The 26094-nt window shown below is 49.8% G+C and overlaps 1 protein-coding gene across 1 annotated transcript; it reads left to right on the forward strand.

Moving 5' to 3' along the window:
* Positions 1 to 809: 809 nt before the first annotated feature.
* On the forward strand, positions 810 to 25784 carry PPM1G (protein phosphatase, Mg2+/Mn2+ dependent 1G). The gene is made up of 10 exons (XM_075086300.1): positions 810 to 1117; positions 6353 to 6422; positions 17060 to 17145; positions 18996 to 19128; positions 20549 to 21018; positions 21452 to 21589; positions 22377 to 22611; positions 24068 to 24197; positions 24516 to 24618; positions 25054 to 25784. Exons 1-10 carry the CDS (start codon positions 998 to 1000, stop codon positions 25255 to 25257), a joined length of 1689 nt encoding a protein of 562 aa, XP_074942401.1. The 5' UTR covers positions 810 to 997; the 3' UTR covers positions 25258 to 25784.
* Positions 25785 to 26094: the final 310 nt, after the last annotated feature.

The raw sequence follows: 26094 nt of genomic DNA on the forward strand, positions 1-26094 counted from the left end.
AGAGCCCGGGAGCGTGCCGTCAGCCTCCACCAATTGGTCGGTAGGCGGGGGCTCCGGGTATATAATTTCATAGGGGGCGCCCGCGCGCTCGGTGCGTGACGGGCTGTGAGGCGGGGCGGTGGGGGCGGGCGGCCTGGCCCTGCGCGATAGCCAATGAGAGCCTGGGAGAGGGGCTGTCAGCCTCCGCTGATTGGCCAATAGGCGGGGCTAAGCTTATACCGGGTGCTGGTGGCGCTCTGGGCCCCCGGCTGTGTGAGGGGCCGCGGGATATCGTCTGGCGGGCTGGAAGGCCCCAGGCACACGCTATGAGGGTGCGCCACTCCAGCCGGACACCTGAGCGTGGGGCCGCCCCATGCCACAGGCAGGCGGTGGTACCGCCGGTCCCGAGTCCCCTGTCCCTCCTCCTCGCCGTACGATGAGTCTGATCGAAGCGTGGCTGCCTGGGGCGGCCACCGGCTTCATCTCCCTGGGGCGGCAGGGCGAGCTGGCCTCCCAAGGGCTGCCACAGCCTACGGAGTGCGGCCGGGGCCCGGGCCCGGCGGAGGCCGCGGCACCGGCGGGAGGGAGCTGCAGAGCAGCTCACAGCCAGAGGCGGGCAGGCCCGGGCGGGGCCCGCGCACCGCTGACAGGCTGGCGGCGGGAGCGGCGGCCAAGCCCCGCGGGCCTGAGGCCGCCGAGCGGAGCGCGCTCCCGGCCCCTGTGCCGCGCTAGCCATCGCTCGTCTCTATGGTAGGCGCTTCCGGGCCGCGGCCGCGCGGGCTGAGCGCCGTCCCCCGTGGCGCCTCTATAGCCCGCTTCCGGCCGCGCGACTTCCGCTCGGCGGCTCGCTGGTGGGTGGTTCCGCCGCCCTAGCCGTCTCGCTGCCCGCGCTCCCGGGTGCCGCCCGGTACGGTCCGGTCGCGCGCGGCCCGGCTGCCGCCGCACGTGCTGCCGCCGTCCCTCCGCGCAGGGCCGCCGCGCCGGGGGCCGGTCCGCCGGCGGAGGCCGCCGCGGCGCCATGGGCGCCTACCTGTCGCAGCCCAACACGGTGAAGAGCTCGGGGGACGGGGCCGGGCTCGGGCCGCGCCCGCTCCACTTCGGCTTCAGCGCCATGCAGGGCTGGCGCGTCTCCATGGAGGTGAGTGGGGCGTGGGCGCCGGGCTGCCGCGGAGCACCCGGCACCGCGGCTCCAGCTGCGAGCCTGGCGGAGAGGCTTCCTTCTCCCGTGGTCCTTTCTCGGTGTCCTGCGCCGTCGGGCGGGCGGCGCGACGGCCCCGCCGGCGCCCACCGGAGGGGGTGGGCGGGCGGTCCCTCCCGCGGGCGCCAGGCGCTGAGGCCGCGATGCCCGCCCCGTCGGAGCGGGGAGGGGCGGCCTCGGCCGGTGCTGCTGTGGCCTTGCCGGAATGCCCGTGGGCTGCCGCTTGTCCCGGCTCCCGCGGCGACCTGCCGGAGAGCCACACCGCTTCGTGGGGGCACCGCGCGGTTTCTCACTGGGGGCTCTCCTGCCACGTACAGCCTGAAAATCTCTGTAGGGAATGAGAGGCTTGTGTTAAAAAGTGGTAGAAGGGACGGTTTAGTGGTTGGGATGAAGCAGCAAGTCAAAGCATACGAAAAATTCTCAGGCAAAATCCCTGCTTTTCTTCCCAGGCAGAAATGAAGTGTCAGTGTCTCTCTGTCCTCTCTCCCTGTTTTTATTTTTTTTTTCTAGGCAAACTTGTTGGAGGAATTTTCATTGCTGCTCTCAGTCACCTGTAGCCAGTCCTGGCTTTACCATCCTATCAGCTAGGCTTGTTGTGGGGCAAATGAATTATCGCAAGATAAGTACCTGGCTGCAGGAGCCAGCTGTTTGCCCACGTTCCTCCCGGTGGGAGTCTGTTGGAACTACTTTGTAAACCTGCATGTATAAGGGCAGTGTCCAGCTGGTGGGACTACTTCTCTGCCTTGCCAGCAGTTACTCGTTCTTTGAATTTAACACCCTCTGTGAGTACCATTAATCTGCTGGTTTATTTTCCCTGCTAGGCAGCCAGCAACCAAGCTAAATTAGATAAGAATTAATACTGGTCCCTGCAGCCAACCCCCAAGGGCACATTCCGCTGAACATGGTAATGCTGCCTTCTTGATTGTAGCCATTTGGCTGGTTTGGAGAGGATATCCCACTCAGACTGTCATGGATTGATTCTTTGCAAATATGGTTTCATGAGCCACACTATCAGATACTTTACTACTGGTAAAGTGTTACAGCAGTCTTACTGGTGACAAAACAGCAACCGGGTGTTTCCTCTTTTCTGTGTGCATCAGAGCTTTGTGAAACCGTGGGCTCTAGTTTCCAGGGTAGAAGAGGCAGGAATTGGTGCTTGTGCTCTTTAAGATGCACTCAGAGTATGTGTGTGCTTAGCTGACTGTGACTGATAGTGTGCAGGCTGGTGCATCCTGGTGACCTCTGGAGGGGTGAAATGGTGGCACAGAGACATTCCTGGAACACTGAGGTGATGTGCAGTGTAATCTCTGCAAGGCGATTAGCTCATGTCTAAGAGGCTGAATGCAGGCAGCATTTTGGCATCCTTGGTGCGCAGAGGCTGAAAGTGTTTTAAGGAGGCAGGCTTGGATGAGGGAGAGCAGAGAGTTGCCCCTATTTATAATGCTGGTGGGCTAAAGTAGCCCTCCCACAGGTGGGACATTGGCTCGTAATGTCACTTTTCTGAAGTCTGTTCTTACTGCTGTTGACCTTTACAGAAATTGGATGAGGCCCAGAGCTTGCAGCTGTGTTTTCTGCACTAGCCAATGTCTTTGGCTTATCTCCTTGTTGGCAGAAGCAATACTGAGGGCATTGGTGTAGACATGGTTTAGCTGTGTTATCACAAGAAATGAGAAGACGGCAGGAATCCTTACGTTACAGGTTGAACCTGCTGCAAATTGCTTCTGAGTCTCTGATGGAAGAGAAACATGTATTGTTTCATGTACAGCTGAGCAGAATTTGACAGGTCTGTTGTGTTTTCCGGCATTCCGGTGCTATGTGTTCTTCTCTGTGTCTCGTCTTGTGTTTTTCCCTTTTCATCATGTTTAATTGTACTTCTGCTCTTCTGTAAGGCTTGGAGAAAGGTCTGAGCAAATGCTTACGCTTAAGGTTTTAGTTATGTGTTATGCTAGCGAACCCAGTCAGAGTGTGTACAAGTGGTAGGACGCAGGCGTTTTTGGGTAGCAGAAATTTCTCTAAAGGAGTTGCCTGTTGCCTTTAACTTAGGTTTTAGGAGCCCCCAAGTGAGGTAGGTATGCAAGGGTCTGAAGCAACACTAATAAAAATCCATTCTTAGTGTAGAGAGGTTGCTTTGTGAATAAGGAAACGTCTTGGGCAGATGAGGGACACAAAGGATAAGGATACAAAAAAACAGTGTTAGGTACTATGGGCAAATAAGGAAAGAGAAGAAACTGAAGGCAGCTTTATGGTACAGACAGGAGTGCTCTGGGATATGATGAAAGGTGCAGGAGGCACTTTGGAGGTAGTTGGATGGGGCCTCTCTGAGCATTTTGCTGTTCTGACCATATTTCCACAATGAGACACCAACAACCCCTGTGTGCAGGTTCATTTCACTCCTCGGCTCAGAAAAAAAGTCCTTGCTTCAAAAAAAGTAGGAATTCTGTTCAAAATATGGAGATTTGTCAAATTAACTCTGTTTTGACCTTTTTTTTTGCTAATTTCAGCTGAATTTGATGATTGATGTTTCAAACGTACTGTTTTTCAGTACTGCAATAGTAACCACTGAGATAGCTGAGGGAGGCCTGGAATCATGCCGTCCTTGAGGGAAAGGCTAGGTAGCAGAAAGCTGGCACCCAGGCTTTGTGAGCTCTTGCTTGGTCTGAAGAGTGTGAGATCACGGTTACTTGAAGGACAATCGCTGCAGGCAGCTTACCAGGCCTGGAAGCAGGAACGGAGACATGTAACTGACAGCCTCTTGTGCTGGCAGCTCAGGGTTGGTCTTAGTGGTCAGCCAGATGCACTCTGAGCTCCTCTTAGTGTTGCAAATGCCACGGACTGGTGCGGAGACACGAGAACTCATGCTCAGAGCAGTGTAGAGCAAGTCCTGTGCGCAGCACGGGAGCTGAACTGTCTCCTACCAACTCAGGTACGGGCCTTGCTTGTCTGCCCTTCTTGGCTGCAGTGCCTTGGTCCGGGGTCAGGACAAGCTGCGGTGAGTGCTCTGCAAATGGAATAGGGACTGGTTTTGCTGCCAATATTGGGTTTCCTCCCCAGCAGCGTTTGCGTTACTTGCTCTAATTAAACTGCTGTTTAGTCACCTGAGCTTTATCCCAGGCACTTTGTTGTGATTTTGCTGTCTCACTAGCTTCTGTAAATGCTCTGAGCAGTGAGCATAAAAATGGTGGTTCTTTGCTTATTCTTATTTTCATTCACTGTCTCCAGTGATAGTCTCTGGTTAAATTTCCTACATTACCATTCAGAGTAATTTTTTTCATTTTGAACTGAAATTGTAATTTGCCTGTTCAGACACTATTTTCATCACGGTTTCAGGAGTTTCATTGCACTAAGTGTTGCATAAACCCAGAACCTCTCTTTTGCTGTTTTCCTTAGCACTTGATAGAAATTGTAGGGGAATGGAGTTCTCTTCTGATAAGATTGTGGGACTACAGAGGGAGAAGGGCTCTTATCCAAGGACTCCGACAATAAAAAAGAAGAGCTCAACTGTTGCTTGGCTGTGCAGTAGCTCTATGTGTGTGTATAGAAACTTCAGGATATGGCTGGCAGTATGGACACATGCGAATCTTTGAGCCAGCTGCTTGGAGTAAGCACAGTGGTTTGAGGCAACTGTAGCACATTTAACTTTAAAGTGATGAACCACAGCAAAGAGACTAGATCACGTTGTTTAAAATATCACATGGTGGTTCTTGAACAAAAGCATGTGGGGTGCGGTCAGGCTGTAAATTGGTAGGTTAGGGCTTGAACTTTAAGGAACGTTAGGAGATCAGTTGGGCAGGGGGAGGGTTTAAGAGAAAGATTCAGTCCATGCCTCAGTTGTCTGTTCCTTTGCATTGGAACAGCCAAGTTCAGTTTGCCTACCCATAGGGCGAGAAAGGTCAGGCACCTGGCTGTAAAATCTGGGTGGTGCCTTCTTCAGAGTCAGCTGTTCTTGTGAGACCTTGTGGGGAGAAAGGTTGCGCAGTGTTTATGGCTTGTATGTTGTTGATCTTTGTAGTTTGGGAGCATGCGCAGGGAAGGGCTGGATGCAGTTTGATATTTAAGACCAAAACGCCTCTGGGACACACCTTCCCTCTGGTTAGCCCCTGGAGATTCTCAGGGTTTCTGACAGTTGCCAGAACCAAGATGTAGGCCTCGCCTTAGGAAGTGATACCTGGGTTTGTACTTTGGTTTTTGCACTGTTAGTTGACTGGTTGCTTGTCCTTTGCTTCGCTGCTTAAAAGGCACTTGAGAGAAGCCGGGTTCTTTGCCTTGTTTGTCAGGTGGCTGTGCCTGAGGCCAGCAGTGCCTTCCTGGAGCATCCAACGTGGCAAGAAGAGCAGGAAGGAGCCTTTGCCCCAAGAGAAGGTTTTCCAGCCCAGTTGTTTGTTCTCACTGGATGTGGTAATCCTGTGTCCTGCAAGGCTGCCTTTCATTGGGCTGTTCCCGTAGCCAACTGTTGCCGTGTCTAACTGTATTCACCCGGACAAACAAAGGCAAAGCTACGGTTAGTTGAAGGCATGAGGTCAGGAGGCTCCATATTTGACCTTCTGGCTTCGTCAGCGCATCAGAGTGGCTTTTCGGTTTGCGTGGCTCGTGTTTGGCAAGAACTGGGGAAGAGAGTGTCTGTGGGAATGGCCAAGCTCCGTGGGTGCCCCTGAGCCCGCTGCGTTTGTGCGGGAGAAGTTGCCAGCGTATCGGTACCAGTGTAACTCGTATTTCTGTAGTTACGCTCGGCTAGACAGCCCTCAGCCTAGGTATCAGTTTGTGCAACAGAGCACAGCTTGCTGCCTCATGTCCTTTAAGGACTGTGAGCTACTGCAGTAATGCAGGCATTACGAGTACCGTGAGCAGAGGGATGTGGTTCTGGCTTGAGCCTGGCCATGTCTGAGTTGTACTGAGGATCTGAAGGGGTTTTCAGTACAATCTCATGGTGACAAGGCTGTGTTACTGCTCTAGCACAGAGAGCACCGTAATGTTAAAGATCTGTGCCCCATTTTTGAAGATCAGTGCTCACCAGGTAAGCTTCTGAGAATGTGTGGAGGCTTTCTTACTGTTCTTGCTCTCCCTCCAGATTTGACAATCCCTGTGCCGGTGCTCGTAGCCTCCCTGCTCCTTTCTCCTGCGCCCCTGCAGGGGTCTAGTGCAATCCATGTCACTCCTGACTTTTGCTCTCTCTTTCAGGATGCGCACAACTGCATACCGGAGCTGGACAGTGAAACAGCCATGTTCTCAGTCTACGATGGACACGGAGGTAACTGCGTCCACTGTTCTCTCCAGAGTCCTTCGGTGTGGCTCTTCTAGGCTGCTCAGTGGCTGCTGGGGCAAGCATCTATCTATCCTTAGAAATCTTGCTGCTTCTTGGGAAGCATTTTCTCTGATAGATATCATTGACTAAGGTTCTGAAAGTTTTTTTATGTTTTCTAGGTGGAAGGTCATGGGTTGATATGAGATTGAAATGAGGTTTTAATTCCATCTTGTAAACCTTTTAATAGTGGCTATTTTCTTGGTGAATAAGCTAGACAGGATAGTCACAGAAGAGTGGAGGTAAGAAAAACTACATGAGATTGGACAAAAGGTCTGACTCTAGTCAATGTTTTCTGGTGGTTGCCCGTACTGGTTGCCCAAGGAAAGAGTGAAAAAACAGAACGGGCAGATCCACTCCCTGGTACACCTTCCCAGCTTCCATTCCCCACTTAAGGGCTCCCTGAGCTAGAGGTTGCAATCATTCCGTCTTATGGACACACTCGAGTCTTCCTGATGAGCTAACTCTTCGTGAATTTGTCTAATTGCATTTTAAACCAGGTTTATGTTTGGTGATGATTTTCGTAGGGTGTTTTGTATAGAACTTCATTATTTGAAAGAAGACTTCAATCTAAACCTGCTGCCTGCCAATTTCACTGCAATATCCCCAACGCTTACGAGAAATCAGCGAATAATCACTCCGTTAGTGCTTTTCACAATTTTGCACTCAATGTCCTTTCTTCCAGTCGTAAGAGTCCTAGACTTGTCTCTGGTCATACGGCTGAATCTGTATCATTAAATAACAGCAGCACCCACTTTCTGGCCCTGAGGTCAGTTGGCACAGTCCAGCCACGCTGGTGCTATTAAACTGTCTTAGCATTTAACGTAGCGCAGCTGCATCCAAACTGACTGTTGGTCCCTGGTTCCTACTAGGTCCTGAACTGTGTCCAGAAATTGAGTGATAACTAACTTATGCCAAAATCGTACCATGGATCATTCTAGTAATTTTTAGCATAGGTGATGAAATGCCTGGGCCATGGAGCTTAGCAAGCTGCTGTTGTTGGATACAGCCACGGATTCCAGAGAGTATCTTGTACCACAGCTCTGATTGTGTTTGTCCCTTTTTTTTGACATAGCCTAGCTCTGCAACATGCTTTAGTTAGGCTGATTAGAACTGCCTATAGCTTTCAAGTTACAGATACACCATTTATTGCAACATAAGTGTTTTCTGTTTTGTTCTCCATTCCTTTCCTAACATGTTAGCTGTTTTGATACAAATTAACTGTAAACTGACATTTTTAGAACTCTGTCCCCAGTTTCTTCCAGATCTGTCCTAAGTGGTAATAGATGGCTTTGAGTCCATCCAATGTGCATGTGGAGGTTGGTTGTCTTCTCTTTTTTTCGTGTTCTTGTTTCTGTCAGTGAGGAATTTCGTCTGGCGATATCACAGAAAAGCACAAGATCCTGCTGTAAAATTTGGCAAGTTATTTTAGTTTTGATCATTCTGAAGGATCCATTGCCTCTTTTTCAGATTATTTATGTAGTTGTTGAACAACTTAAGTCTTTAAGGAACGCTCCCAGTAGCCATCCTCCATGTTGAAAACTGTCTATCAAACCTTACTACTTTTCCCATGGCAGCTTAATGTGTAAAACATTTAATGATTTATTTGAAAGCTTTTTGCAAATCTGTAGGGGGTAGATCAACTGAACTACCTATTTCCTCCTGCTCATTGACTCTTCAAAAAACACTGAGCAGTTTGTGATATTCTCTGCTGTATATTTAACCCCTGCCCATTCTACCATACATATCCATGGATGTGCTGATTCTCTTTATTGCAATTTCTGCTGTTTGCTGCATTCACATACCAGACACGCTGGTCTGCACTGTTGTGAATCCAGTGTCCACCACTCTCTCAGGCTTTTTTTTAATGATTTGTATGCATTTTGTTTCTCTGATAACGGAGCAGATTCAAGTGGAAGGTTACATACCACAGTTCATGATTTCTCGTTTTCCTTTAGAACTGAGTTATCTAATTCTGCCAATTTGTAAATAAGACCTTTTTTGCAATAGTCATTATTAAAAAGGTCAGCTGGAGTAGGTAGCTGACTAGGAGTTCTTCAAAAGGTATGGTCTCAGTCTGAAGCATTTATATTGAATGCTTGAAATTATTTTCCTCCTGAACTTCATCTTAGAATGTTATTTCTTGCAGGAATTCAGAAACCATTTGTAAGCATCTAGCAGATATGAAGATGAGTAGCAGCTAGCAAAAACTGGTCAAGAATGATATCAAAAGATCAGCGTGTTTGTTTCTCAGCTAATAGGAAGGTCTATTTTGTGTGTTGGGTTTTTAGAAAGACTTTTGACACTGATGACATTCCCAGTAGTGTAGAACATGAAGTAATGTATTTGCTTTTTTTTTTTTAATATAATAGGAAAGATTCAAGGCAGACATTAGGGAAAAGCGTTAATCAGAGTGGCAAAGCGCTGGCATGGTTTCCTAACTTGTGTTTTATATTCCCAGTGGTTGAATCTCTACAGCTCCTCCTAGACAAACCTTATCAGGAAGGATGCAGATATAGTTGAACCTGACTCTGAAGATCTTTTCCCCATCCCTACTTTTGTATGATTTTACTGATGTGTTAGTTCTTTAGTTTTAAACAATTCCTCTGGTCTGTCCCACGTAAAAGAAGGTTTTAGGGTGGGAGCCTCTCTAAGCTTTATTAGCTGCCTGTGCAAAGAATTAATTAGCTTTTCTTTTATACCTTGCTAATCTCTCAGCCTTAAACTCTCCAGAAAGCTTCCCGCTCCAGGAAGTTTGGGAAAAAGTTTTAGTTACTGTGTTCCTTGGAAAAGGCTGGGGCTTGGTTTGGTTTTGAGTTTTTTGGTTTGGTTTTTTTTCTTTCATATTTAGCCTCCCATTTCACTCATCATTTTTTCTTTTGTGTTTTCCCGCTGTGGACAAGACTTCCGGTTTATGAAAGATGCTGCTGGGTTTTTGCCTTCCCCAGTGCCTTTTTACTTGCCCTGGCCTCCCTGCTCCCAAATCTTGAAGAATCATATATGGGGACTCTGCACCTCCAGTATGGTGCTTCTCATCAGCCTCTCTTGCTATCTACATGTGCTTTATCCTTTTAGATGCTTCTTGTAATTTCCTTTTAATTTAAAGTGTCTTCATTTACAAGTAGCTCTCCCATTTCAGAGGTCAACATTATCACAGTGATGTTTTCTTTTTGCTCCTACCAGGGTGTTTAATTTTAATACAGCAAGCCCTGTTGGGGTTTTTTGTTGTTTGTTTGTTTGTTTTTTTAATTATTATTATTTTCTAGTTTGTATGCAGAGCGATGGATATCTCTTGCCGTGTTCTTGGTCATCTTGCCTTCTGATCTGCCTTAGCATTCTGCCTCCCTGTCATTGTCTTCAGGGTGGGAGTTATTTTTTTCCTTTTCCTGTTTTGGCATAGTATTCCAGTCCACAGGGATTCTGTGATATTAGTTGTTAGCTAGTTTGTTATTTGACTTTAAGCTTTCTCTATTTTATATTCAAATGGTGTGTATGTGTCTAAATACAGACCAGATCTTGGAGTGGGATCTACTTTCAGCCTTGTGAAGATGAGATAGGATGGGTTTGTGCATGTACATGCACTGAAAAAGGTTTGATCTAGGAACCTGTATCTGTGGAGGCCTTTTTCTTGCCTGGATTTCTGCCCTGAGGCCGCTGCCCATTCTTGTCTTTGCATGTCATATTCAAGCCTGTGCTCCTGGAGATAGAGAAATCATGCTGCAGTGAGATTCCAGCTGGGTCCTAGGTACTCTGGAGCCAGCCTTGCCTGAAATGCCAAGATAAATTGACTTTGTTCCATATTTCATCTGAATGAGACTCCTGCTTTTAAAACTGAATTGGGTGTGGGTTTTGCCAGTGGCATCTAGCTGTGCAAAAATGTGCTCTGAGGCCTGAACTTCCCCATCTATGCTTTCACCTTTCAGACATCCTGAAAACTCCACATGCTCTTTTGCAGGCAAAAGCAGTCTCTTTTTATAGTTTTGTAGGAACACAAAAGTATGCACTTTGGACTTTGGAGAATCCCCCAGATATTTACTCTTTCACTGAATTCAGTGCTACACGCTATATATTTTACTCTAGCCTCCTGAAGACCTCCATACTACTGCATCTGTGTTGCATGAAGTAGGAAATGCAGCTGAGGCTTTGCATTACTTAGCTGGATGAGGTTCTAGAAAATATTAATAAAATTATTCATGGAGACTTTTGAGGGTTTTACAGTGAGTTTCACACTGGAGATGTGGAAGATGTGGTCCTGGATTCATAATACATAACCAACAATGGTTATGTGTGAGTAATTGTATTCTCTAGGTGTTCAGCCCCTGAAGCTTTTGAAGTCCCTGACAGCTGAAGGCACTCCACACCCATGGATACCAGGGCCTGCTTTTCTACCTCTGCTTCTCCTCTGTCCCAATTCTCAGGGAAGTGTGAAGAAGCAGAAATTGTGTTTGGTGAGGTTTTCTTTTCCCTGCTCTCCTAAAACTGCTAGCGCCAGGACTCCTGTTGCAGTTTAATATGTAGCTTTAAGTGGGTAGAACCTTGTCTGGAAGGTACAAGCAACAGATTTCATTCCTCCCCCTGTGGAGACAGCCCTGTGTTCTTGCCCACCTTGGTGAGGGGAAGAGCCTCTGTGGCGGTTCCTCACGCTTACCGTGCTGTGCTATATTGTACTCATGCACTCATCCTTCTCTTGCTTGAACAAAATTGATTGTTTTCTGGGTGCTTGCATCTTTGAAAAATTCATCCCATTTTACTGCTCTGCAGGTCAGGTTTGTGCTTCAAAGAGCACTTCCCAACTTTTACCATTTTCGGGAAGTGTTGTCTCAAATGCTTGCTACAGGTGAGGGCAGCCAGAACCCTTTGCTGTAGGTCTGCTTAGGAAACTATACAGCCCTGAGCGCTTACTTCATTGCTGACAGATACTTCGAGGCTTTTAGTCACTTCTGATGCCCAGGTGAGCATGAGTGGTTTGGGGAATATTTCATCCTGTGGATTGTGTGTTGCTTCTCTATACAGCCGTAATAAGAGCATAAATTTGTGTGTATAACGCAGTAACTGCAGAAGTGAGGGAAACTAATTTTGAGACTGCGCTGTAGTACGTGAGGCACCACAGGAGAAAAGCAGCAAGTGGCTGTAAAAGGAGCGGGGAAGTCTTTTGCCCTGAGAACTTTGTGGTCAGTCCCGGGAGTCACTGTTACTCGGTTGCAACTGGTGTGTCTCTGATAGTTGTTCTCCTCCCTCATTCCGTGCCACAGACTAGCAGTATCGTGGCGCCGAGTCCTTTGGTACCTAGTGGAGCTGGCAGGGAAGGACCTTGGTGAAGAGCACTGAGCAGGACTGAGGTGCCTCAATCAGCTTTTGTAATTAGCTGGCTCTTCAGCCCTGCTGCTGATGCCCTCATCCCCACCCTCAGTGGGAGGGTGCTTGATATTTCATGAAGATAAGACCTTGATAAAATGTGGTGGGTGGACGGCTGATTTTGGTGTAAGTCTAACCAAATCCAGGAGCATGTAACATAATGAACTGAAAGGAGCCATTAACGTCCACAAGATAATTGTGCTGGTTGCACCCAGGCTAAACTGCAGAAAGGCTCCCTCGCCACACTTGCCCCACGTACGCAGAGCCGCTCAGTGCGGGCTCGCTCCAGGACCTGGAGTGAGGTAGAGCTGACCTACTGCACTCTCACAAAGGCTTTGTCAGTAAGAAACACCTGGTGGGTTTCTTGCTGCAATAGGTCCAGAAGTGCTGAGATGGAACATTTTAGTACATCTGTCTGCATGCAGAAAATTAATTCCTTGAGCCAGTTCGGTTTCTCTGGCCACTGTGGCAGCAATGTGCTTTGAGTTACTGACTCACCTTATAAAACCCATTAGATCTCACTGGGGCTGCTGTGCAAGCAGCTAGACCCAAGGTCTGTGTGCCAAGCCGATAGCTGCCTCCTGTGCACCAAAGGGACACACGCCTATCAGATCTGAGGACTCATTTTGATGGATCATCTTCTGCAGTTGGGGGACTCCAAAGAAGAATCTTGTTTGTCTAGGTTTTTTGGTTAAAACACTGTAAGGGAGCATCTTTGCATCCTCTGTGCAAGGGAGACGGGGTACTGCCATGACCAGCTCTGATCGCAGAGGGTGGCCTGGTTTGAGGGTGAGCTGTAGCCGATGAAGAGATAAGCCTAGGAGACTGGCAAAAGGGTCCCGTGCAAAGCCTCATCAGTCTGCAGCAGAAGCATCTTTTGTGACATCCGTGCTGGAGCTGCACAGGAAGCAGCAAAGATGTCTTTTCTTCTGTGGCACCTACAAATTCTCTTACAGCAATTTGTCTTTGCGTAGCCACGGTCGGGCACATCAGACGTTCCCAGATCACTATTTAACCTCAGCATCCCTGTTCCAGAGAAATGGCTTATTTAACTGCCAAAGGTTTTCATACTGGGGCTGCTTCTGTGGTGACAGAGCAAGATCTTTCTCTGTTGCATTACTTTGCGCAGCGCTGCCAGGCTCCTGGAAAGCATCTTCCTGCAGCCTGTGCTCCAGCCCCATGCCCTGCCTGCTTACAGGAGACATACTGGGGCCAAGGCTGCAAAGCTGTCAGTGGCTTTCTCAGATCAAGCTACTTGTTGCTGTGAAGAAAATCCCGTGTCCCTAGCTGTGGCAGAAAGATTGCAACATTCAGTCATCCTTTCCATCTGCTGTGTGATCAGGTGTCCACGCTGGTATTATTAGATCTGCCAGCTGCTTCCAGTAGCACAGATTGCGCTGAGCTGCGCCTCATCTGCAGACCCTACTAGGCAGGGAAGGGGGTGCCCTCTGGTCACTTTCTTCTCTCTTTCTGATCTCAGCAGTTAGCTGTGGCCAGTGCTCCTCTGCCAGAACAGTCACCTGGTAAAAGTGATGCAGGCTCTTACCCGCCCCGTTCCTGTTTAGCATTTGTGTATGCTCATCAGCGAAGCCTCTGAAGAGCTGCAGGGCAGGCATGGCTCGTGTGCAGAGGGCCGACCTCTGTCTCTGTCACACGCTGTGGATGATGCAGATCAATGCCCTGGAGAGTGTCAAAATGAGACGAGGAAGACATGTCAGCGCCTTTATGCTGGTCCAGATTGGGCATGCAGGAATGATTGCAGGTCAGAAGAGAAACTGAAGGAGCTTGCAGCTGCCTCCTGCGATGACTGGCAGCCGTGTCAGCAGCCCGCTGGGCCTGTTCCCTGTCCTGTAGTTCCTGATTTAGGATGAGATATTCTTGCAGTTTTCCTAGTTTTTCTTCTTGGATTGTTGAGGCATGCTCAGTGCACTGCCTTGCTGGCCAAGCCTTTAAGTGGGAGTGCTTCACCGACATGTCTACGTCTCAACCAAGGTGCCAGCCAAGACCTGGAACTCACCTGGAAGAGCTCTGCCCATGTCAGAGCCCTGTGTCCCCGCAGCAAACCCCCCTGGCCACCTTTGGGCCAGGCTGGTCTGCCCAGTCCCTGTTGTACGAGTGAGGACGTAGCAGTTGTCGGTGTTCTCTGCACGTGCTTCAGGGCTACTGTTCTATGGCCTGCTAATTTATGCCCTAAGTACAAGCAGCCTAAATAAAACAATGCACATAGCGTGTTCCAGGACCGTCTCACGTTGTGTTCGGATCTGAGGGGTGGTTTTCTGCCATGGTCCAAGACTGTGCACGCGTCTTTACTTGGTGGCCGTAGCGCTCTGAGCAGCCCCTACTCGCTCCCCCAGTTCATCAAGTGTCACTGTCGTCATTCTCCGCTTCCTCTGTCTATAATTTTCTCATAGAAATTTTTATTTTGGCTCTTTTATAAAAATGTTACAGTATCATCTGGAGCCAGTCCTTCAATACTGCATATAAACACAACTTCCCCTGTGATTCTTTGTTCAGTTTCATCTCATGACTGGTAGCTGGCAGTTCTTTATTCAGCGTGTGCTGTCTTATATGTAAGCTTATATATGTAAGATATATATGTATGTGCAAGTTATACCTTACCTAAACCTAAGCATGCAGATGTGATAGATTTATCAGGCAAAATCATAGTATTTTTAAGAGCAGATCTTGCCAATCCAAGTCAACATGTGCTTCCATAAGCCCATGTCAATGGACATTAATTGTCAGTCCTCTTCATTTGGGATCCTGTAAGGGCTGGCCAGTCTTTTTTTTTTTCCTGCCATTTTTCTGTGATGCTCAGGTAACCTTGGTATTCAATTTTAAGTTCTCATTAAAATGCTAGGGTCACTTCTATTTCTCTCTTAGAGAAATAAGGGATAAGAAGTAATTCTCTCTTATTTTTCTGTGATTTTTCCCTTTTTTTTTTTCCTCCCACTCTGCATTTTTGAGAGTACAGTCAGAATAGAGCTCAGTCTCTTTGTTGTCTAAAGCCACAGCATTGAAATTTTTGCAGCGCTATTTTGACAGCAACTGTTTTGCAAGGTGTCATGGTTTTAGCTGGGATAGAGTTGATTTTCTTCACTGCAGCTGGCCCAGTGCTGTGCTTTGGACTTAGTATGAAAACAATGTTGATAACACACTGATGTTTTGGTTGTTGCTGGGTAGGGCTCACACAAGTCAAGGACTTTTCCAGCTTCCCATGCTCTGCCAGGGGCACAAGCAGCCGGGAGGGGAGGGGGCACAGCCAAGAGAGCGGATTCACACTGGCCGAAGGGATATTCCATATCATGTAATGTCATGCCCAGTGTGTTACCTGGGAGGGGCTGGCCGGGGGAGGGAGGCAGCAATCGCGGCTGGGGGAGGGGCAGTGTTGGTCAGTGGGTGGTGGTGAGTGGTTGCATTGCTGTTGGTTGGTTGGTTTTTGTTTGGCTGTTTTTTCTCTCTTTTTTGGGCTTTGTTTCTCTCTATTGTTATTTTCCTTTTTATTATATTATCATTATTATCATAATTGTTATTACCATTATTACTATTTTAATTATTAAACTGTTCTTGTCTCAACCCACAAGTTTTCTTGCCTTTGCCCTTCCGATCCTCTCCCCCATCCCGCTGGCTGGGGGCAGTGAGCGAGCAGCTGCCGGGTGCTTAGTTGCTGACTGGAGCTGAACCACGACACAAGGTTTCTGTTCTTTGTCAATGGCCACTTGATCCCTCTGTGCAAGCACATTTGAAAAGTCCCTTGTCTGCCGTTTCTTTCTTTCAAACGTCGCCACCTTTTCGCTTCCCGCTATATTCCCTCTGCCTCTCCCTTTGCTCAGCTGATGGCTAGCTACTTCCCACCCTTCTTGTGTTTTCCCCTCTATTCCCTTGCTCCCCTTTCCTTCACAGAGCTTTTCTGTCCATTACTTCTCTTTGTGCCTAGCTGCCTGCACAGCCCCAGTTTGGCTGGAGGAATGGCAGGGAAGCTGGGACGTGCTAGCAGGGAGATCAAGAGTTGAGTGGCTGTTACAGCTCTGCCGTAAAAACCTTCCTTCTGTACCCCGGAGGAAGGAGCACGCATGGTTCTCTTGGCTTTACCTATAGCTGTAGGAAAGCTGGCGGTGTGCGGAGAGTCTCAACTCTGAGAATGGCTCATCCAGCACAGCCTTAAGCGTGCTGCTGGACCTCTCCACCTGCCTGTGGTCTGCCCTGCTCCCCTCTCTGCCACCCTTCTGCAGCTGTCATTTAGGGTTTTTTGCTATTTCTAGCTCTAATCTTTCTTTCTTATGACCTGTGAGCCAGGTTCCTATGCCCATCATCATTCTTTGTCTGTCATATAAACCCCTAAATTACTAGATTGATCTCTTGCAAGTCACACTATTCTTTCCGGTCCCCGTTGCTGAGATGAACTCCAGAAATTCACAGTCCCTCACAATTTCATCTTCGTCCTCTCTTAATTGCACCTTCATGATCACAATGTCCCCTGTGCTCTGTTGCATACTTGACAGTATTAATTACTGAGCTGCTGGAGTGTTTCCAGCTTTTAAAAGTCGTTCAGCTGCCTCAGGAGTGGGTGCTTGGTTTGTGCTGCTGACTGCCAATGCAGGTTACCCTCTGTGCTCCCAGCAGCCCGGTGTTCTGGCCGCCATTCACTCAGGCGGTGCACACCTTCCTGTACCAAGGTGACTGCTCTGTCGATTGGGACCCCCATCTTCCTGAAAGGCTTATCTCCAGGCTGTGGCACTGTATTTTCATTGGTCTGGAACACACAGAATATATAGAATATAGAACAGTTCTTGGGCTGCTCATCAGGTGTTGGTAATGCACTGAGGAGGAGATTACCTTGACCAAAAGCTTCCCTTTTTCCCTGCTTGTTGTTTATACCTGTGCTTACATGTGAAAATAGACCTTCCTAGGAAGGATGGGCCTAAACAGTTGGCCAAAGTGCCGAAATAGGCCTAAGCTTGGTTTCAGGAAGCTTATAGCATTGGCCAAACCTGATGGCTAAGGATTCATTGAGATTTGCCAGAGTTCATCCACAAATCCTGCTGTTCTGGGGGTGCATCCTGCTGGGCGGTGAGAGAGGGATGCTCAGCAGTCTGGTGCTGCATGACTTTTCTGTGTCTGGGTTAGTTCTGGTTGGTGTCCCAAGATTTGCCTCAGGAATTCAGTTGATCAAGAGTATGTTTTGCTTCTGGGAGGACCAGCCTCTTTAAATGATTTCTGCTCTCTTTCAGGAGAAGAAGTTGCCCTGTACTGTGCCAAGTATCTTCCTGAGATAATCAAAGACCAGAAGGCCTATAAGGAAGGCAAACTGCAAAAGGTAAGAATCTAGCTCTGCCCTAAAACAAGTAAGCACCAATGCAGAGGAAAGCCCTTGTTTAGATACCTATTATTGATGTGCAAGGCCCCGTCCCTCCAAGATCTGTCTGCCATGTCTTCCATTTTAATTTCCCTTCCCTTGTATTTTCAAAGATAAATATTCTATTTTCCAGCTTTCTTTTTTGCTTTCTTGTTCCAGTCAAAGGCTTGGGCTCGTTTTTTGAGCTGTTTTGGTGTGTGTTTGTGGGTTTTTTGGTTGCGGGGGGGCATGTTTTGGTAGTTTGGCTTTTTATTGTGGGGCAGGGGTAGCTCTTGTCAAAGGTAGAAGGTTAGTTCATGTCTTGTTTCCAGCAAGTGATCCCTCTGTTTTAAGTCTTCCTCATAGTACTAATCCCTGATGTGACATTGGGTGTTCTGTGGGTTGGTGCTGGGATCTGTAGCATTGTGGGTGAGGGCAAGGCAGTCCCTCCAGAACTTCCATTTACGTCTAGACTGAGGACGGCCTATAAAAGCAAAGTTGAATCAGATTGCAGCTCTTGCTGTGGGCTGAAACACTCAAGTATTGTGCTTTGCTGATCCCAGGCTGGTTGTGCTCCCTGACCGCGCTAAGCCTGTCTGCTGAGTAGAGGAGCCCGCGTGCTGAGCCGTCCCCACAGTGGCTTGGAATGCTGTCCTGTCCCCAGGCCTCCTGTGGGCTTCAGCAGGGCTGGTGCCTCAGTGTCCCCTAAGATCCTCCTAGAGAAGCTGTTGAAGTGTGGGCTGGATGAGCAGAGAGGTGCTTGAAAAACGGGCTGCATGGCCAGGCCCAGAGGGTGCTGATCAGGGGCACAAGGCCAGTACCGACCAGGGTACCTCGGGGTTTAGTACGGGGTTCAGTCTTGTTTAACATCTTCATCCATGATCTGGAGGGTGGGGCAGAGTGTACCCTCAGCGAGTCTGCAGATGACACCAAGCTGGGGGAGCAGCTGTACGCCAGAGGGTCGTGCTGCTCTGTAGTGCAGAGGGGTCTGGACAGGCTAGAGAAAGGGGCTGACAGGAACCCCATGAAGCTCCGCAAGGGGAAGTGCAAAGTCCTGCCCCTGGGGAGAAACAACCCCGTAGCACCAGTACATGCTGGGGGCCGCCCAGTTGGAAAGCAGCTCAGCAGAAGAGGCCCCGGGGGTCCTGGTGGACACCAAGTTGACCATGAGCCACCAACGTGCCCTTGCTGCAAAGGCGGCGAATGGCACCCGGGGCTGCACAAGGAGAGCTGCCAGCAGGTGGAGGCAGGGGATCTTCCCCTCTGCTCAGTGCTGGTGAGGCCACCCCTGGGCTCCCCAGTACCAGAGAGAGATGGACAGGCTGGGGAGAGCCCAGCGAGGGGCCACCAAGATGGGGAGGGACTGGAGCATCTGTGCTGTGGGGAGAGGCTGAGGGAGCTGGGGCTGCTCAGCCTGGCGCAGGGAGGGCTCAGGGGGATCGAACCCGTGTCAAGGGGACAGAGCCAGGCTCTCCCAGTGGTGCCCAGTGCCAGCACCAGAGGCCACGGGCACAAACCGGGCCACGGGAGGGTCCCTCTGAGCGTTAGGAAACACGTTTCAGCATGAGTGTGGCACAGGTTACCCAGGGAGGTGATGAGGTCTCCATCCTTGGAGCTATTCAGAAGGTGTGTGGACATGGTCCTGGGCAACAGGCTCTGGGTGTCCTTGCTGGAGCAGGGGGTTGGATCAGATGGACCTCAGAGGTCCCTGCCAGTCTCAGCCGTTCTGTGATTCTGTATGGTGTGAGTTCTGCAAGGTTGCACCGTGTGACACACAGGCATCCCGTAAGGAAGATGAAACTGTGCACGCTCTCGTGTGTGTTCATACGTAGGCCCTGGAGGATGCTTTCTTAGCCATAGACGCCAAGCTCACCACTGAAGAGGTGATTAAAGAGCTCTCTCATATGGCTGGACGACCCCAAAATGATGAAGATGAGAAGGAGAAAGTTGCTGATGAAGATGATGGTAAGTCAGATGACACTGAATGGATAAGACTGTAGCTCCAGGCCAGGGACTGAGAGCAGTTGGGCCAGGTCTCCTTTAGCAGAAGGTTTTCTGTCCAAATGTCTCAGTTAAATTTCAGCTGGGGTTGAACTGCCACCCCTCAGCACTGTCTATTGCTTTGGGCTGGTGCTAGGGGAATTCGGATTCATTTGGTAGCTTAATCCTATGAATAACAAACCAGTCTGTCACAGGTTTCCACAGGGCTTCCTCCATGGGGTGCAGAGTTCTAGGATGCGTCAGAAACCTCTGAGCTGGGAAGCTGTGAAGTGAAACATAGGATGTCCAGTGCTTAGCTCCCCCAGGCTGGTGGCAGACACCAGCTGCAGATAGGATTGAAGTAGGTTCTGGTCTCTTCAGTGGTTCTTTTTCCCACAAAGAAGCAAGCATGCTTTTTCCACCAGCAAATAGTTACCAGACCATGAAGCCAACTAGAAGGTGAATCCCAGGGTAGAATCCTGTGCAGCGCTCAGCTGAGTACCTTGTGACTAGCCTTGAAGCAGGTGTAAAGCGGTACCTTCACCTTGAACACCTTGTTGGTCTGAAAATGCTGAATTTGTTGGCCCTCGTTCTCCAGCTGACAGGGACAAAGTGGCGTTTTGTTTGGTTGGGTTTTGTTGTTTTTTGCCCTATACTTTCAAGAGTGTTTGGGATATGGTCATTTCTTTTTCTTTTGGGATTAACTAGCAAAGAAAATGATAGCAACTAAGGCGATGTCAATAGGGAAACGGTGGTCATTGGCTGTTAGTTTAGGGAAAGTCATCCTGTTTTCTGTCCAGTGCCCCACTCGGGAGATACTGCACTCACTGCCTGAAGCTGTTCTATCATCTGTAAGTGTCTAGATTAGCGCTGGTTGGAATTCCTGTGGTGCTTACAGCCCATGGAGCAACTGCTGTAACAAAAACTTCTTGTTCTCAGTTGCAGTATTAATGAACAAACCTGCACGTGGAAGTGGTCTATCTGCTTCCCCTGCAGCTTCAGATGAGCCTGCACTCATGAAGTATGAGGCTTTTTACCCCCGGCCTTACAGCTAATTCAAACACACTAAGCTGCCTGCAGGTCAGGCAGACAGCATCAGAGGGCAGAGGTGCTAGGCTAACTTGCAGACTGCATGCATCAGCTGAGGTTAGAAGCCATTCCCCTGCCATTTGCATATTTTTCATCTGCAGTGTCTGGAAGCTGTGGGATGGTGCAGGCCTGGCTGCCTTTGTCTGTGCCTGCTAGTGATCAGCCTGTTGAGTGTTGGTGAAACCTGTCTGCAATAGCAGCCTCCAGTCAGGGCAGCTCACTGGCGAGCCCAGCGTGGCTGCACAGCTGCTGCTGTGGCGATGTATCCTGCTTTCTGACCTCTTTGTCCTTACCCCCCTCCCCTTTCCATTTTTAGTGGATAATGAGGAAGCTGCTCTTCTGCATGAAGAAGCCACAATGACCATAGAGGAGCTTCTCACACGTTATGGACAAAACTGCACCAAGAACCTCAAAAACAAGTCTTTAACTCCACCTGGGGAGAACGCTGCAGAGGGGACAGGCAAGCAGCATGATGGGGAGTCAAGTATGAATGGAGAGGCTGACCCAGGGGAGCTTACCGACCACAAGGAAAGGAAGAATGGGAAGCCAGATGAAGAAATCACGGGTATTTCCTCCACCTCAGACAAAGCCAGCGCTGGAGGCAACAGCCCTGCTCTGCAGAAGCCTGAACTAGGCAAAGGTGACGAGGCCGTCACCTCTTCTACTGGGGAGGCCGGGCCCTCCTGCTCCTCTACAGGAAAGCCCCAGCGCACAACCAAATCCAAATTTTTTGAGGACAGTGAGGATGAGTCAGATGAGGTTGAGGAAGAGGAGGAAGACAGTGAGGTAGGAAACAGCACTGGGACAGAGTGGCCTTCTGGCTGGGCAGAATGCATTTGCTTACTGTGGTACTCGAGCTACGAGCCTCTGGCTCATCCTAGGTGTGTCCTAGGAGTAGGTTTTCTAGGCTGATACTTTGAGACCATCTCACGGGAGTTTCGGGGTTTGTTTAGATAACCCTGAAGGAAACATACCCTCATCTGTGCAGTGGCCATAACGGATAGCCCTTGGTCTTGCTGCATGCACCCATCCCTCCATTCACCGTGGTAGCTGAAACTAGCTGCTCTGATTGTAGATATCAGGTGTGGGGAAAATGTACCAGGTCATCTCAGCCTTCTGGGGTGAACTTACCTGTCCCCAGGATGGAGAGACCAGCTGTCTGGGGAGGTCACTGCGAATGTCCTGTGTGACTCCTGGTAGTATCTCTTGTTTCTTGTAGGAATGCAGTGAAGATGAGGATGGCTACAGTAGTGAAGAGGCAGAGAATGAAGATGATGAAGATGACACTGAAGAAGCAGAGGAGGATGAGGATGAAGAGGAGGAAATGTTGTTACCAGGCATGGAGGGGAAAGAGGAGGTGCACACCCTGTTCTTGTGTTCTGCAGTGTAGTGTGGAGCCAAGGGCACTTGGCAGGGAACTCAGCAAGGAGATATTTCCATTCAGATGAGGATTAAATGCCCCTTTTGTTCTCCTGAGGGTGAACACAGCTGCTGACAGCCTGACTTTATGCAAAAGGCTGAGGGATGGGGCGTGGATCTGGGCAGCAGGTTCAGATCAGAAGAAGCTGACCCCAATGCTGGGTTTGCTGTGCTTAGAAACTGCTGTGGGGGTTGGAGTGGAAGGAGAGCACAGGACAGTAGCAGGGCTGCTCTGCTGGGCAGAGCATTGCTCTTTGCCAGGCCGAGGCTGTGGCTCCTCAGCCCATGGCAGTGCTGTCAGTGGCCCAGGATGTCAGGAAAAGGGGACTACAGCTTCCAAGGTGCCAACCTTCTCTGTTTGGAGAGATGTCCTGGCTTGCGATGAGGCTTCTGCTTGAGCTGGACTGGGGTTGGAATCAGTGCATTATAGCTGAGGGTATAGCAGGACATGGTGAACACTGGAGAATCCTGAACCACTGGTGCTTTGTGAGGCTGGAAGGGAGGTATGGCTTGACCCTGCCTCTCAATGAACACGCTCCTGCTGTGTTTCGCACGTCCCTTGGGCTTTTCTCCATTGTTCTGTGTGTGCTTATGGGAAGAAGGGGTGAGATGCAGCACCTCAGGGTCTGGGACGCTGCTGGGTCTGTGGTGGCTAGTGCTGGTTCCCTTATTGACCTGATACGGAGCAAGAGAAAGGAGTGTCAGCAAAACCCTTTTTCTTGCAGCCTGGCTCTGACAGTGGGACAACTGCTGTTGTGGCACTTATCCGGGGCAAGCAGCTGATCGTGGCTAATGCTGGCGACTCTCGCTGCGTGGTGTCAGAAGGTGGCAAAGCTGTCGACATGTCCTATGACCACAAGCCGGAGGATGAGGTGGAGCTGGCCAGGATAAAGAACGCTGGCGGCAAAGTGACCATGGATGGGAGAGTGAATGGCGGTCTCAACCTCTCCAGGGCAATTGGTGAGCAAGACGGGGGTGAATGCTGGCATGCCTGGCCTCAGAGTGCTGTGCTCAGGACATCCATGCTTCCAGCACTTGCCAGCCACTAAGTTGAAGGAAAACTTTTAACTGGATGATGAGTAGAACCTCTCCAATATTTGATGTGGTGAGATTTCAGTCCAGTTAGAGAAAATGGCCATCAAACTGGCAGATACCAGTGGAAAGCAACACTTAGCACCTACCAGGCTCCAACACAGGACAGTGTGAAGCCTCCAGGGCTGTTGTGACAACAGCTGCATTGTCAGAAACTACCTCATATAAACTGTCTCAAAAACAGACTGACTTTTGAACGGGATTTTTCCTGTTAGGAGGCTGTTGAAGGACCTTGGTATGTTGCTTCCAGGGGACCTAACTTTTTATACCAGTTTGAGCTCATTTGTTTCTGAGCCAGCCTTGCCTTTTAACTGCACCAGCTCCATCCCCCTTGCTGCAGTGCTTCAGACAGCACCTGGCTGCTGTTTGTACTCATCTTTTGGTCTCCTATGAGCAGTGTTGGAATAATCAATGGCTTAGGAGACTGGGCATGTCTGTAAGCAGCCAAACAAGGTCTTGGCCCAGTCAATGGCTACTGTCTGAGCAGATGAGATGCTGAGAGCCATTAAGGAAAGGGTAGTGAGTATCACTGAGAATATACTAGGAAACATACAGAGAACGGAAGGAAACGTCAGCAGCTACAGCTGTGAGTGGAGAGTACTTGTACAGAAAAACTAAAACCATTGCAATTATTATTCTAAGGTAAAGAGATAACACATTTAGGACACAAACTAGGAGTCTGCTTATCTAGGGAGACACTGGCATTTCCACCTACTATTTTGTGGAAGCCCTAGAGGTCCCTTTCTAGGATGTAATTCCCCATAAGCCCCCTAGTTGGAGCTGAAAATCAGTTTTCTTCTGCAAGCTTTGGCTGCTGAGGGTTTGGCAAGACCTGAAGCCAGCAGTGTGATGTGAGCACTGCACTGAGATATCTGGCCCAGGACATCTTGAGCTTCTGGAACGTTATCACCTAGTGTTATCACAGCAAAGCCAAGCTAGTGCTGGGGGTGAGCTGCAAATCCAGCTCCAAAACATGGGATAGCTCATCTCATGAGCACTGCTGCACGATCTCAGCTGCTGGTGTCAGATGCCATGTGCTGTTGGGCTGGTGTTACCCCAGGAATTGGGGAAGTGGCACTTGGTTTGGGGTGAAGAGATGCTGAAGGCACCTCTTTCCCATTTGCTCGGCTCACCAAAGCTGATGCCACAGACATGTGGCAGATTTCTGTCTGATGCACCCACAGCCTGATCTGCTGTGGCTGTGGGAGCACTGGCTCTGGTTCTGCGGGCGGTGCCCTTCGGCAGGGCAGTGTTTCTCACTATTTGGGGGTAGGCAGCATTGCCAGGGCCCAAGCACAGCAAAAACTGGTCCTCTCCACTACAGGTGATCATTTCTACAAGCGGAACAAGAATTTGCCTCCAGAAGAGCAGATGATCTCTGCCTTGCCTGACATCAAAGTGCTGACAATAAATGATGACCATGACTTCATGGTCATTGCCTGTGATGGAATCTGGTGAGTAGTGAGAGAGCAGTCGTGCCTCTTGGGCATCACTACTCTGGCCTTTCTCTGGAGCTGGGCTTCAGGAATGCCCAAGGGCCCTGGGTGCTAATCAGCCTTTTTTTCCCCATGACCTCAGTGAGTTAAGTTGGGCCCCTGAGGACCTGTTCTCAGCTGGAGGGATGTCACAGTGTGCTGAGCTCTGAACCTTCCTGTTCCCAACGGTACACAGCCTTGTTCCCATCAGCTCCCTGCCACAGTGAGGCTCTCTCGGGACAGTTATGGCATGACTGCTCCCTTCACGTGCCCTTCTGACCTCTCCACTCTCTGCAGGAATGTGATGAGCAGCCAGGAAGTGGTGGATTTCATCCAGTCCAAGATCACCCAAAAGGATGAGAATGGAATCCTGAGGCCGCTCTCGTCCATTGTAGAAGAGGTAAGGTTCAGAGCTTCGCCATCCCTTCAGCACACAGTGTTTCTGCATCCCAGCTTGGTGCCTGGCTCTACCCTCCCTCTCCATCAGACTGGTTTGTTCAGCACTTGGGGTATCTGGCAGCACATGGGCTGCAACCCTGTCTGAACGGGAGCAGAGATGGCTCTGAACTGGGACCCAGTTCCTTTGGCACACTGACCAGTGCTTCTGACCTCTAGGTTGCTGTCAACCCGAAGGAGTTTCTGTCCACTTTCAGAAAACCAGGGCTGCTGAAGCTGTTCTGTCCCTTGTCTGGCTGCGAACAGCATTTGAGCCCAGCCCACAGTGTTGTGGCCTGGCAGCCCCTAAGCTGCTGCAGCTGCTACAGCGGGCGCAGTGTCTCAGGTTATTCAAGTGCTGTGTCTGTGCTCTCTGCTAACCTGCCCTGTCCCTCCTCAGCTGCTGGATCAGTGTTTGGCTCCAGACACCTCAGGGGACGGCACCGGCTGTGACAACATGACCTGCATCATTATCAGTTTCAAACCCCGTAATACACACCCACCTGCTGAAAGTGGGAAGCGGAAACTGGAGGACGTGGCAGCACTGGCAGCACCAGCAGAAGAGAATGGCGGCGACGACAACAAGAAGGCCAAGCTGGAATAGCAGGCCTCGCACAAGGACTTTGCTGTGCACTCACCAGACTCTCGTTTCTTAAACATGCTGAACTCAAGACTCCAAAGTCTTGTCCTTTTTTTAGCCTTAGCAGAGGCCTTGTTTGTCCGTGTCCTGGTTGGGGGGTGGGGGGCGGGTCTGGTTAGCAAGGGCATGTCGCACTCTTCATCTGTAACCATTCCAAAGAGGGAGCCGAGGGCAGAGCTGCGCGCAGGAGCAGCCACCAGCCGCAGTGCGGGAGCCCGCTGCAGCTGGCAGCCTGTGAGCACGGAGCCCTGTGGTTAGAGGATGTCCCCCCCATTGTCTCCATGTGGTTGTTGCCATTTCTGTGCCTGTGAATTTCTGTTCAGAGGGAAGAACTTTTTCACTGTTGAGGTTTTTTTAATCTGCACCCAATTATTTAAGGCCCTTTATGTTTTTATTTGTGAAACAATCCGGCTGTGGTGGTGCTGCCACACCTTGTTCTGTTGTACACTTTCAATCAATACTTTTTTCAAACTAAAAGCGCAGAAAACATAGCTGTACTTTTGGTCCTTGGTTCCTTCCTGGAGGTGGGGGGTGAGGAAGGTGGGATGGGGAGGATAAGGTCTGTCCCTAGTGTCTCAGGGCACTGTGGGGGATGTGTTTGCTGCTCACAAGAGGCAGCTGGCTTCTGCCATGTGGTGGCAGAGCACCAGCCCCTGCTGCAGTTCTTGGGGCTGCTGCCTCTCCAATACCCAGAGGTGGCTCAACTGAGGACAGTCCGTTGCACACAGAGCGGGAGACAAGTCTCTGGAGACAGTTTGTGTCTGTTGAAGGGACAGGGGTACCAGTCACCCCCCTGAGCTA

This window comes from Phalacrocorax aristotelis, chromosome 3 (genome assembly GCF_949628215.1).
Source record: "Phalacrocorax aristotelis chromosome 3, bGulAri2.1, whole genome shotgun sequence".
NCBI classification, from domain to species: Eukaryota; Metazoa; Chordata; class Aves; order Suliformes; family Phalacrocoracidae; genus Phalacrocorax; species Phalacrocorax aristotelis.